This window comes from Macrotis lagotis, chromosome X, assembly GCF_037893015.1.
Source record: "Macrotis lagotis isolate mMagLag1 chromosome X, bilby.v1.9.chrom.fasta, whole genome shotgun sequence".
NCBI classification, from domain to species: Eukaryota; Metazoa; Chordata; class Mammalia; order Peramelemorphia; family Peramelidae; genus Macrotis; species Macrotis lagotis.
This window is the reverse complement of record NC_133666.1, coordinates 187,198,276-187,212,609: the sequence shown is the minus strand read 5'-3', so window position 1 is coordinate 187,212,609 and position 14,334 is coordinate 187,198,276. Positions and strand designations below refer to the sequence as shown.

Genomic DNA, 14,334 nt, shown 5'->3' with positions numbered 1-14,334 from the left:
CAATAAACTCTTATAGTTATTCTTTCATTTATTTAAACCATTTTAGCCAAAGATATGGAAAACATCCCTACTACTAGAGGGGAATTGTAGTCACATTTTGATTCTAGTAATAGCTATGGAGCAAAAGCAAATAATATCTTAAAATGAGCCTTGAAAAACTCTCTGAGGTCCCAAATTATTGGAGGGTTGAAAACTGCCTATATGGAGGGAACTCTCACATTGACAGCATCCTTGATACTCCTTCCTTCACTTCTAAGAGGTGGGCAGTGGGATGCAGTGCCTAAACTATTGGGCTGTAGTAAAAAGAAGCTAGCTATTATTATATAAGAAGAATATAAATATATCTGGATTCAGCTTTAGGGAAGATATACTTAAGAGAGACCTGGAACAAATTCTACCTCTGATACTTAAAAGTCACTTAATTTTTCTGCACTTCAACAAACTCTTTAGGAAGAATCTTCTTTTATTTGTTGTTGTTTCTGACTCTTCATGAGCCCATTTAGGGTTTTCATGGCAAAGATACTGGAGTGGTTTGCCATTTCCTTCTTCAGCTTATTCTGTAGATGAGGAAATTGAGGCAAATAGGGCTAAGTGACTGGTCTAGGGTCACACAGCAAGTACATATCTGAGGTTAGATTTGAACTCAGGAAGAGGAGTCTTCCAGACACCAGACAACAGTGAGCAACATAGAAGGCTCGAAGAAAAAAAATCTCCTAAGACATAAATGGACTATGATTAGTGTTGGTTAAAGGAATTCTCACACCAGAAGACTATTATTCCTAACTCTGAAATTTATCTCATATCAGAGGTGTGTTAATATTGTTATCTTTATTCTTTCTAATTATACTTCAATGATTCATTAAGCAAAGAATAGATATCAGTATCCATGTGGGGTGTTTTATCAGCTTCATTATCTTCACCTCCTAAGTGTTTTCATTATATGTCAATCCTAAGGTAGAAAGCTGAAGGACAGGATTACAGGATACTAGTTCTCTTGCTAACAAGTTCATTGAGTAAATAAAAGATCAAAATAAACTCCCATTACCTTCACAGTTGTGTTTTTCTCAAATTTGAAGGCTTTGGTCTGTCCATTCTCCAGGTATACCTTGAGAACATTGGGCATACAAAGCAGAGCATTCCCCTGAAAAACAAAAACATTAATTAGAAACAAAACAAAACAGAAAAAAGAGAGAATTAAAGTCTCTTTTCCTTAATATTATAAAATTTTCAAGTAGTTAGATGTCTAAAAATCTATCAATAACTCCAGTTATTTAAAATTTAATTGCAGTATCAAGCCTATGTGCCATATACTATGATAAAGGCAAAAAAAAAAAGGGAAAGATACTTTAACATCTAAGGAACTCTTTTTTATATAATACAAGGCAATGGGGTTAAGCGACTTGCCCAAGGACACACAGCTAGGTCATTATTATGTGTCTGAGGCTGGATTTAAACTCAGGTACTCCTGACTCCAGGGCAGGTGCTCTATTCACTGCACTACCTAGCTGCCCCATCATCTAAGGAACTATTTTGTTTTTAGATTTTTGCAAGGCAAATGGGGTTAAGTGGCTTGCCCAAGGCCACATGGCTAGGTAATTATTAAGTGTCTGAGACAGGATTTGAACCCAGGGACTCCTGACTCCAAGGCCGGTGCTTTATCCACTACGCCATCTAGCTGCCCCATAAGGAACTATTAAAGGGGAATAGAATCAAATAAAATTTCATTGTGATATTGTTTTCTGCATTATTTATTAGTCATTGTTTTATTTTACTATTATTTTGGTTTTCAGTATTGTTTTGTGAGGATTTTTGTAAAAGACAATCTGTGGTTTCCTCAACTTCTAAAAAATTCTCTTATAGACTTGAAAAGCATCAACAAACACGAACACTTCTACTAAGAAAAAAGAATTATATATATGATATTATAAATGTACTTTACATATAGCTGTTTAAATACACACACACATATATGTGTGTGTGTGTAAGTGTGGACAAATATGCATATAAACCACACACACACACACACACACACACACACACACATATGATTTAACACAGTTTTTCCACAACTGGTCCTTTGGCTCTACAACTATTTAAAAAAAAATTCACTGAGGTTCTTTTCTTTCTTTTTAAAAATAATCATTCCAAGCAAAACTCCCTTTTTCAAACTCTGCCCATCTACCTCACCCCCCCCTCCCCCAGGCTTCTTTATAACAAATAAGTAGTTAAAATATATCCATACATTGACTGTGTCTGAAAAAATGTATATCTCATTCAATACCTTTGGTCCATTATGTCTGCCAAAAGATGAGAAGTATGAAACATGAGAATTCTGTATTTATTCCTCTTTGAGATTCCCCTTTGGCTCATTCATTTTTCCCTCTATTATTGAGTTCTGCTTTTTTTGGAATAAATTTTAATTGCTATATATTTTTTATAATACCAGAATTTCTCCTAGTATCCTTCCTTTTTCTTTTACAGAGTCATCCCATTTAAGAGGAGAAAGAGATAAAATATCAGCAAAACTTTTTAGTACATTAAAAAGTCTGAAAATATATGCAGTGTGCCACAATTGTGGACCTCATCTCAGCAAGGAAGGGAGATGGGGGAAGATATCTTTTCCTGTCTGTTCCTTGGGATCATGTTTGTTCTTTGTAATTTTGCAACATTTACTTTTTAATTAAAAAAATCACCAAAGGGTGATTGTTCTTTCCATTTACATTGCAGTAATTAGAATGTATGTTGGTTTCTTGATTGAGCTTACATCATTCTGCATCAGATCAAGTAAATCTTTCTATGTTTCTATAAGCATCATATCTGTCATTTCTTAAAGCACAATAATAATAATAATAATATCTCAATACAGTAATGTACTGCAATTTGTTTAAACATTCTCTAACTGATGATCTATTTTATTTTCAATTTCATGATGCCACAAAAAAGGGCTGCTAAAAATATTTTGGCCTATATGGGGATTTTTTGGGGGGGTCTAAGTCCAGTAGTGGAATCTTTAAAAGGTATGGAAATTTTAGTCACTTTATTTATACAAATTGGTTTCTAAAATGGCTGTACCACCAGCTCCACCAACAATGCATTAGTTTCTGCTTTCTAATCCCTTCTCCTACATTTCTTTATTTTATGGATGAATTCATACCATTCATAGACATCATAATGATTGTTAATCTGTGTAATTTCCTCCATCTTGTTCTCATTTATTTTTCTCTTTCCCCCTTCTCAACAAAGGAAGAAGAGAAAGAAGACTAAGAACAAGACCAGTCATTAGTAATTGTTTTCTTCCTTAAACCCAGACTCCAATTTTCAATTCTTGTATTTTTTCCTCTTTTTTATCCCCCTTTTATTATTAACTCTCCAAAGTTGAAGTATATCTTGTTTGTGACTATTTACTTCTATGTCCTCCCTCTTAAACTCTTCTCTACCCTCTCCCCATTTTCTTTTCTCTCTTTTTTTTTAAGGTTTTTTTTTTTTGCAAGGCAAATGGGGTTAAGTGGCTTGCCCAAGGCCACATGGCTAGGTAATTATTAAGTGTCTGAGACTGGATTTGAACCCAGGGACTCCTGACTCCAAGGCCGGTGCTTTATCCACTACACTACCTAGCTGCCCCTTTTCTTTTCTTTCTTTGATAAGTTTAATGTATATTTTACAACGAACTCATTATGAATGTATGTGTTCATTCCTTTGCCTGGTTCATATGTGAATATGATTCATGAGCTGTCTCCCCAGACCTTCCTCCACGTTTATATATGTATCTTCTTGTGAATTCCTATTATTCAAAATTCTGAGTTCTTTCTCATTCTTCCTTACTTCTTTCCTGCTTATTTCCTCTTAAAAGTTACAAACAGAACAAATAATAACAGTTAATATTTATATAGTGATTATTATGTGGCAAGTGTTTTATAATTATTATCTCATTTGCTCCCCATAACAAGTGGGAGATAGGTGAAATTATTATCCCCATTTTACAGATAAGGAAACTGAGACAAATAGAGATTAAATGACTTGTTGAGGTTACACAGCTAGTATTTGAGGCTCAATTTGAACTTAGGTCTAACGACTCGAAGTTCAGTCCTCTATCCACTGTTCTAACTAGCTAACTCAAACCAAAAGGACATGCAATCCCTATGTGTATAAGTTATTTAATTCCTTCTGTGATCTCTGTATACAATGGGATTCTGTACAGTTAATTATGTCTTTTTCCTTATTATCATTTTGCTTCTTCTAATTGTTTATATAGCTTTACCTTTTTCAGGGTTCTCTTACTTTCTGTGTTTGCTCAGCTCAAATTTTGTCTTTTATATCAAGAATATTTGAAATTCTGCTTTCTTAAAATTCCATTTTGGCCCCCACAGGATGATATTCATTTTTGCATGATAAGTTATTCTTAATTGCAAGCTTCATCCATTAACTTTTAAACTATCATATTCTGAGGTTTTCTCTCCTTAAAAAAGTATTTACGGATTTACAGATGAGGAGATCAAAGCAATCCATAGTCATATGAAAAATTGCTCTAAATAATTATTTATTAGAGAAATGTAAATTAAAGCTTCTCTGAGGTACCACCTCACATCTCTCAGACTGACCAATATGACCAGAAAGGATAGTGATCATTGTTGGAAGGGTTGTGGGAAATCTGGGACACTATTACATTGTTGATGGAATTGTGAACTCATCCAACCTTTTTGGAGAGCAGTCTGGAACTACGCCCAAAGGGCAACAAAAACATGCATACCCTTTGATCCAGCAATACTACTACTGGGTCTATACCCTAAAGAGATGATGAAAAAGGGTAAAAACATCACTTGTACAAAAATATTTATAGCAGCCCTGTTTATGGTGGCAAAAAATTGGAAATCAAGTAAATGTCCTTCAATTAGGGAATGGCTTAACAAACTGTGGTATATGTATGTCATGGAACACTATTGTTCTATTAGAAACCAGGAGGGATGGGAATTCAAGGAAGCCTGGAGGGATTTGCATGAACTGATGATCAATGAGATTGAGCAGAACCAAAAAAACACTGTACACCCTAACAGCAAAATGGGGGTGATGTTCAACCTTGATGGACTCGCTCATTCCATCAGTGCAACAATCAGGGACAATTTGGGGCTGTCTGCAATGGAGAATACCATCTGTATCCAGAGAAAGAATTGTGGAGGAGTTTGAACAAAAACCAAAGACTATTACCTTTAATTTTTTTTAAAACTATTATCTTGTATGTAATTATGCTATCTCTTATACTTTATTTTTCTTCCTTAAGGATATGACTTTTTTCTCATCACATTCAACTTAGATCAATGTATACCATGGAAACAATGTAAAGACTAACAGACTTCCTTCTGTGGGGGGTGGGGGGAGGAAGTGAGATTAGGGGAAAAATTGTAAAATTCAAAATAAATAAATTTATTTACTTTTTTTAAAAAAAGAATCTTTCCTTAATTTTGCAACAAATGAATGAATAAAAGTAATCAGAAAGTTACTACCTGAGAACAAATATAGATTCTTTTTTTAAAGGTTTTTGGCAAGGCAGTGGGGTTAAGTGGCTTGCCCAGGGCCACACAGCTAGGTAATTATTAAGTGTCTGAGGCTGGATTTGAACTCATGTACTCCTGACTCCAGGGCCGGTGCTCTATCCACTGGACCACCTAGCTGCCCCCAACAAATATAGATTCTAACTGCAAATCTTTAAAATTAAAAAAAAACCCTACAAATTACTAATAAATTACTAAATTACTGACCTGTGGTTTGTAAACTTTAAGAGTGGCAATACTTTCCCCAAGCATATGCCTAGGTCTTCTAAAGTTATTCTAAACTAAGCATAAAATGTCACCACAAGTTTTACTGTAATCCTGTATTCTCTCACATGCTAATGGGGCTTATAGATATCCATATTAAACTGTGAAAGTATTAGGGGTAGCTAGGTGGCGTAGTAGATAAAGCACTGGCCCTGGAGTCAGGAGTACCTGGGTTCAAATCCAATCTCAGACACTTAATAATTACCTAGCTGTGTGGCCCTGGGCAAGCCACTTAACCCCATTTGCCTTGCAAAAAACCCTAAAAATAAAATGTGAAGTATTAAACAAAATAATGATCTCAAAGTCTCAGATGATTCATTTCAATCTTGATGAGTTAATGGCTACAGACCTGAGAATGACCATTCACGAGCACTTCTTCAGCAAAGTGCACCTTCACAGGATTGGTTTTGAGCCTGGCTCTCTTCTCTTCTGTTAGAAAGGAGGACTTAGGGATACCCTGTGAGGCAACATATTAAGAATGACAAAACTGACCTTTAGAATCATGATTTTAGTGACTGACATAGTTATTTTTCTTATTAAAATTATTGTTCTTCACAAATCCTGAGACTTTAAATAGTGTCCATGGGAGAAGATACATCTAATTCAGATATAGTTCTAAAAATATTGGGACTCCCTCTTTATTATGGAAATACAGGGACTCAAATGTCACCATGCCCTCATCTTTTTCCTTTGGGAATGTTCCTCAAAGTCTTGAGGATGGTGAATGTTCAGTAAAAGGCATTAAGTCTAGTCAGCTTTGATTTCCAATCCAGCTTAAGACCATTCCCAAGAAAAAGTCAGGGCTTTCAGTACACAGAAGGAAGGAAAGAAAGAAGGAAAGGAAGAAAGAAGGAGAAAGAGAAGGAGGAAGGGGGGAAGGACAAAGGGAAGAAGGAAGGAAAGAAAGGTTGAAGGAGGAAGAGAGAAAAGAGAGAAAGAAAGGAAGATGGGAGAGAAAGGAGGGAAAGAGGAAAAGAAAGGGTGATGGAGGGAGGGAAAGAAGGGAAAGAAGGAAAGAAAGGAAGGCAGGAAATAAATGTTTATAAAGTACCTGCTACATGTTAGCACTATGCTAAGCACTTGACAAATGTCTCATTTAGTCTTCACAACAACGCTAGGAGGTGGGTGTCATCATTATCCCCATTTTGAAGATGAGGAAACTGAGACAGCAGAGTTGCAATGATTTGACCAAGCTCACACAGTCAGGAAATATCTGAGGCTGTACCTGAACTCAGGTCTTCCTGATTCCAGGTCCATACATCATCTAGCTGCTACTATGTCAGACTTTATTTATTCAGAAAGGTAAAGGACCCAAAACATTGTTAAGGAAGGCATGGGCTGTGATCTTATGCCATCCTTTGGCCCTCAGTGGCTCAGTTCTTTCACCTATAAATGAAAGCCTCAGCCTCCTGCCTTTGCTGACCTGGGACTCAGGGAACCATTCCTCCTTTCTTCTCCACTTCTGACTGTGACCCATTCTTAGCTGAGGCTGGGTGATGGCAGAAGTGAACTGTGCCTCCCTGATAACTCACACTGTGCCACCCAACATCTACACCTGCTTCCTTTATTATCTACCTGTGCCTACTTTGCACTGGTCAGACCCAGCACTGCAGAGTTCTGCCCTCAAGTCTGGGTAGCCTCCTTAACAAGGACACTGAGAGGCTGAAGAACAAGCAGAGGAAGGCACCAAGACCCTGAAGAACCTTGAAACCATGATATAGGAGGACTGTCATGGGGAAGAGAATGTAAGATTCATAGTTTATACTCAGGCAGAGTCACTGGCCCATAGTTTAAAACAATAGAGATCCTAGGAGGATTCAGCATAAGGCAATATCTGAAACAGAAATTGGGAGGACAGATAATAAAGGGTTTAAAAATTTATTTTATAGACACTAAAAAATTTGCTCAATTTTAATATCAATGAACCGTAGTGGTTTTCTTAAGGAAAATAATTCAAAGGAACTGGACATGGTGAGAACTCAGTAACATCACACACAAAAAAGAAATTTATTATATTTTAGCATATATCAAAAGACACATTACTGGTTTAAAAAACAACCCCAAACAAAACACATCAACCAAGGGAGGTGGTGAAAGCATTCATTTTTCTACCTTGGCCAGCAATGGAGGGAGGTATTTAGGGTCAAACCTTTTGACCATTGTAATGGCAGACTATTTCATTTCAGGTTGTTTTTAGCTATTATTTTCATTTGCATATAGTGCATATCATGCCACTAGTGCCTAATGCAAATAAAAAAAGTATGGATTTCTATCACCTCTTTCAGATCTTTATAAAGGTATGACAATAATCATGTTACTATCAGCTAGATGACACAATGGATAGAGGACAGGACCTGGATCCAAGAAGATCCGAGTTCAAATTTAATCTCAGATGCTTCCTAGCTGTGTGACCCTGGGCAAATTACTTAATTCTGTTTATCTCAGTTCCTCATCTGAAATGAACTAGAGAAGAAAATGGCAAACCAATTCAGTTTCTTTGCCCAGAAAATACCAAATAGGGTCACAAAGATTTGGATAAGACTGAATAACATAATGTTCACACCAGTAAAAGTTCCGCAATTTGGCTAAATACACCAATGGTACAAATTGGAGGAATGAAGAATTTCATGTGGAAAAAACCTAGGGCTTTTCAAAATCTAATGCAACCTTAGATGACATTAATAGAAGAATAATGTCCAGATAGCAGGAGATAGTAGACCCACCATGGTCTTCAGCAGTCAGATCACGCCAGACGATTGCATTCATTTCTGGCCATCTCAATTAAAGAATGATACCAACAAAGTCTTAAGACATTTATAGGGTACCCTGGAGAACTGAAGATCAGGAAACAATGTTCTGTAAGGTTGTTGATGGTTGTTTAGCCTTCAAAATCATATTGGAGCTTAAATCAGAATACCTGGGCTCAATGCTACCTGTCAGGATTCCCAAGCTAAGGCTACTCCTCTCTTGTACTATTAGGATACACTCCATTTTTCAGAGCTATAGCCCAACAAGCAAGCTCTGCCTGGAGTTCGGCATAACAACTCACCCTCTGGATGAACTCAGCCACAGCAAAATCCCACAATTGCTTCATACCAGCCCGATTCTGAGCTTGGACAAGCACCAGCCAGGCCCATGGTCTGGTCATGAAGTCCTGCTATGAATCAATTTGCTCCTTTGCTGTTGTTACCCTTCATCTTCAAGGCATATACATATTAAGATCTGGTCTCATGAAGAGAAAAACTTTGGAAGCTATAAACATGGTAGAGAAGTTGGCACTTCAAAGTGTTCCTGAATTCTGTCTTGCCTCCTTTGTGACTTTGCAGACAGAATTTCCCCTTGGGTAGGATTAAGAGCTCTCTATTGGATGAGCTGAGATCACAGCTCACTTCTATCTACAGAAATGTCACTCCTGTGTATCTTCTGGTATATTCTCAGATTTCTGTTTCTTGTTTGGATAAATGGGTTCACTCACAACTGTTTGCTTCTTCAGTGAAAGTGATGACATTGTCCTTCATTCTCGAAGAAGACAATGACACAAAGGAGGTGATGCCATAACATGCATGTGAATTGGCTTTGAGTGAGGTGTGTGTGCACTCAGTTACCAACCTCACTTTCTCCTGAGTCCAGTGGCCAGTTATGAATCAGGACGACTTGAAAAGGCCCTGGATGTGAGGCCATCATCATAAAGTGACTGGACCAAGGTCATACAGCTAGTAAGTATCTGAGGTTGGATTTGAACTCAGGTCTTCCTGATTTCAGGGCAAAGAGGGCTAAGAATGAGAGTTTTACACCATATGAACATTAACTTAGCCATTGATATAAGACTATGTAAGAATAGACTAACAACTCGATGACATTTTGGATTAAGTATATGCTTTCAACTAGAGATAACTAAGGAGGATGTGGATGCTCTGTATCCAAAGACCATATATCTACATGATAGCTAGGGAACTGTGCTATGAGTAAATGGCAGCCTAGATGAGAGTCTGGGGCTTCCATTTCACAGCAGGCCACCATTACATATTCTACCACCTTTTCTGTCCCTGTTATCTGTGTATGATTAGGAATGCGGGAAATTCCCTATATCAAACTATTTGTTGCCATGGTGGGGAAGAGGAGGAAAAAAGGAGGGTAGTAGAAAAATGTGGAACTCAAAAAGCTTACCAAAAAGGATGATTGTTGAAAACTATCTTTGCATATAATTGGGAGATAAATAATTAATTAATAGGAATGGGAGCAGTTGGCTGATGAGGGATTGAAAGAAGCCAGGAATAGTAGTGATGCTAAAGGACTCATTCCAGAACCTAGAAGGCTCAAGCAAAGTGCTGACATGATGAGAGAACTTAGAATTGTGCAATAAGAGTACTGGGATCAATGTACTGGCCTCATCACTGATCCCATATAGAGTACTGCCCAGTGACTGGTGCTAACCAGGATATGTCACAGAATCTTTACAGGAAGACTTGGATTTACAAGTCAAGAGGGGGTTCTAGGCTTTTAAGAAATAGGTTTGGGTTTTTTTTTTGTATAAGGAAAGGTACTACCAATTTCTGCTGCAATGCGGTTGGGTGGCACAATAGAGAGCATGCCAGACCTGGAGTCAGGAAGATTTAGGTTCATTAGTTCAAATCTGGCCTCAGATACTGTGTGACCCTGGGCAAGTCACTTGACCCTGTTTGCCTCAGTTTCCTCATCTATAAAATGAGCTGGAGAAGGAAATGCCAAACCACTCTAGGATCTTGGCCAAGAAAACCACAAAAGGGGTCACAAAGAACCAGGCATGACCAAAAACAACTAATCAATAAAATCACTAGCAAACTTTTGGAAATTGTCTTCATTAACTTTCCATTTCTGTAAATGGATAGTAAGAACACAAGCTAAATTTTGATGACTGACCATTCCATAAAATATATATAATCATATGCACCTAAAAATTAATGGTCATCTAGTAGGGTCAGTGGCAGAATTTAAACATTAGTTTGAATCTGACCTCAGATACTTTCTAGCCCTGTGATCCTGGGTAAGTCATTTAACCTTGTTTATCTCATTTTCCTCATCTGTAAAATGAGCTAGAGAAAGGAAGTGGCAAACTACTCCAGTATCTTTGCCAAGGAAACCCCAAATGGGATCATGAAGAGTCAGAAACAATTGAACTGAATGAGCAACTGAATGAATCCAAGTATAGCACTATATGCACTAACTCTCACAAAGTTCAAAATACTATAAAAAATGTCAACTATTATTACTAGTAATAATAAAATTTACTAAATACAGATCAAAAGTTTGAATCACTGCCCCCCTGAGAATTTTAATGCCTTATAATAAACCCAGAATATATAAAAAAGGGGAAAATAAGAAAATAAAGATCCTATACTTCCCCATTATCCTCAATAAAATAGGAATATATGATGATGCAATGTTCAAAAATCTAATTCCAATCTACATATTTTTTCAACATCTTAAGAAAGACCTATTTCATTTATGCCTCATTTTAAGTGTTTACTTTCAATTACAAGAACTGATACTAAGTGAAGGGAGCAGAACCAAGAGAACATGTATTTATTAACAATAAAGTTGTGAGTTGACCAAGTGTGATGGATGCAGTTCCTTTCAGCAGTTCAGAGATCAAGGTCAACCTTGGGACACCCACCATGGTCAATGCCATCCACATTCAGAGGAAAAAAAATGGAATCTGAGCACATACTATGTTCACTTAAAAAAAACAAACTTCCCTTATGTTTTTCTTTCCTATCTCATGGTTTTCTTTCTTTCCCCTTAGTTTTAATCCCTCATACACAAAATGACTAATATGCAAATATGATAAACACAAATGTGAATGTACAACTTTTACCAGATTGTTCATCATCATGGGAACTGGGGAGGGAAGGGAGAGTGGGAGAAAAATAGCAACTCATAAATTTTGCAAAAGCATGAATTTTGAAAAACTACCATAGCAGGTAATTGGAAATATAAAATAAAATTTCAGTTAAAAAATAAAGATCTATTTACTTTCTTCAAGCTCACTTTTCTCTCCCCTATATGAGATAGAAGGGAATGGCAGTTAAGAGAAATGAATCTCATCTCCCTAAAACAAAGCATGTCTTCAGAACTGCTGTGTGGTGGAGGTCAATCTGCACTTACTAGGATTCCTTATAATCTGCTAGGTATTTATGTTATTTTGTTTGTTTTGTTTTTTGAGGTAATTATTATTCAGTGACTTGCTCAGGGTCACACAGCTAGTAAATGTCTGAGGTTGGATTTGAATTCAGGTCCTCCTGGCTTCAGGGCCAGTGCCCTCCCCACTGTGCCACCCAGGTGCCCCAATACATTGTTTTAATAAGCATAGATCTTTTTCCAACACCAAATTTATCTATGAAATAATAAAATTCAATAAATTTATTGATTGATCTTACAAAAAACTATTAACTTGGGGCAGTTAGGTGGCGCAGTAAATACAGCACTGATCCTGAAGTCAGGAAGACCTGAGTTCAAATCTGCTTCAGGCACTTAATAATTACCTAGCTGTGTGACCTTGGGCAAGTCACTTAACCCCCATTGCTTTGCCAAAAAAAAACAACCCTGGAAAAAAAAGCTATTAACTTCCAAACAACATTCACCACCTGTAATTTACCTTCTTTCCCATTCTGTGGTAGATATCTCATTTAGTAGGTTTTAAGTATTCAAATCTCATCTCAAAAATTCAAATCTAAGTATTCAAATCTCATTCTCAAAAACATGATAAAGAAATTTACCGAAGTACATCGATTAACAGTGATGGAAAGAGAATCTTCTGTTTCCCTGAAAAAGAGACAAATAAATTTAGCTTTTTCAGATGAAAAGGGAGGGGGTAACAATATCCTTGGTCAGAGGACCAAAATGATGCATATAATTATCAAGAAGTCTCTCTTTTTTCAATTTGTCTTATTAAAATTTAACAGTATGTAGGGGTTAGGTTTAAAGAGTTTGCTCTGACTGTCCCCAGACATGTTCTTTCCCATTATCAAAATAAAATGATCCTGAGGACATCACAGATACAAGTCATAGGCACTTGAGGCAATGTGTTATGCTCAGTAATTAGATCACTGGGCTTGGGGTGGGAAGAGACAAATATATTTTTTTTATTAAGAGCCCATTTAATGAGGACCTGAGTTCAAATTTGACCTCACACACTTAATACTTGCTTAGCTGTGTGACCTTAGGTAAGCCAATTAATTCCAGTTGAAGTATATTATTACAGTTGAAGAGACTGAGGCCTAGGGAAGTTAAATATCTTGTTTATAGTCACAGAGTTATTAGTAAGTTTTTGAGGTTGGATCTGAACTCAAGTCTTCTTCACTCCAGGACCATCACACTATCCATTGTAGCATTAGCTGCCTCTGAATTCCTGGCTTGGGAAATATAGGATGGGCAGGAGCGAATGAGTTTCATTCAATGGTTTATTGTTGTTCAGGCATGACCAACTCTTCATGACCCCTTTTGGGGTTTTATTGGCAGAGATACTGGAGTGATTTGCCATTTCCTTCCCTGACTCATTTTACAAAGGAGGAAACTAAGACAAACAGGGTTAAGTGACTTCCCCAGGATCACACATCTAGTAAGTGTCTGAGGTTGGATTTGAATCCAGGAAGAGGAGTCTTCCTGAATCCAAGCCCAGCATCACCTAGCTCTCTTTGTTCACTGAAGGGAGTATTAAAGTTAATGAGATAACTGGTCCAACAAAGCCTCCAAGTAAGTTTTGAATTTTTTTTTTTTACCAAATGTTTTACCTTGGCTATTTATCTACCTAGAAAAAAAGATTTAACTAAATAATCTTGGGACTCTTTTATGTGGTAATTTGGCAGAGATCTTATGGAGTACCCACCAGGTTTATAGAGTTATTTGAGGTAAGATGAGGGAGGTGTGTGTGTGTGTGTGTGTGTGTGTGTGTGTGTGTGTGTGTGTGTGTGTGATAGGCAGAGGATAAGTCCAGACCTGTAGTTTCCTCAATGAAGGGAACTCCCATTGAGAAAACTTTCTGTGTAAACTGTCTGAACTCTAAAGTTAAGTGACTCAACAATCACAAAGTCAATAGGGGTAGGCCAATACATCACATACACATTCTTCTCTTGCCTTTTTTTTTATTATTTTCTATACATAACTGTAGATGGTGCTAAGTAGATTTTACAACATATACTAAGAAGGTCAAAAAAAAGAGAATGTATATCTAGTGTAATCTTCATAGAGACCAGTAGTTTCTCAAAATGTCATCCAAGGACATTTGAGGAATCCAAAAATTTTCCAGAGCAGCCCTGAGGTCAAAATTATTATAATACTACTAAACACTTACATTTCTAATATGGTAAATATTCATAAATAGAACCTATAGAAACAAAAACTTACAGGTTTTCAATAAATTCTAAGAGTGAAAAAAAGAATCTTAAGACCAGAAAGTTGGAGAACTGCTGATGTTGACATTTTTCTTTTTTCTCCAAGGATATTGCATTAGGTTAGGAAATCTTTCTCTCTCTCTCTCTCTCTCTCT

At 36.8% G+C, this 14,334-nt stretch overlaps 1 protein-coding gene across 6 annotated transcripts in view; it reads right to left on the bottom strand.

Moving 5' to 3' along the window:
- FRMPD1 (FERM and PDZ domain containing 1) overlaps positions 1-14,334 on the bottom strand; it is a 263,914-nt gene that overhangs the window by 32,600 nt on the left and 216,980 nt on the right. For all 6 annotated transcript variants that reach the window (XM_074200548.1, XM_074200549.1, XM_074200546.1 and 3 more), the window contains 3 exons: positions 12,566-12,611; positions 6,160-6,267; positions 1,046-1,141 (listed from right to left, as the gene is read on the bottom strand). In XM_074200548.1, coding sequence (XP_074056649.1) covers positions 1,046-1,141; positions 6,160-6,267; positions 12,566-12,611 — 250 coding nt within the window. The remainder of the gene's footprint in view (positions 1-1,045; positions 1,142-6,159; positions 6,268-12,565; positions 12,612-14,334) is intronic.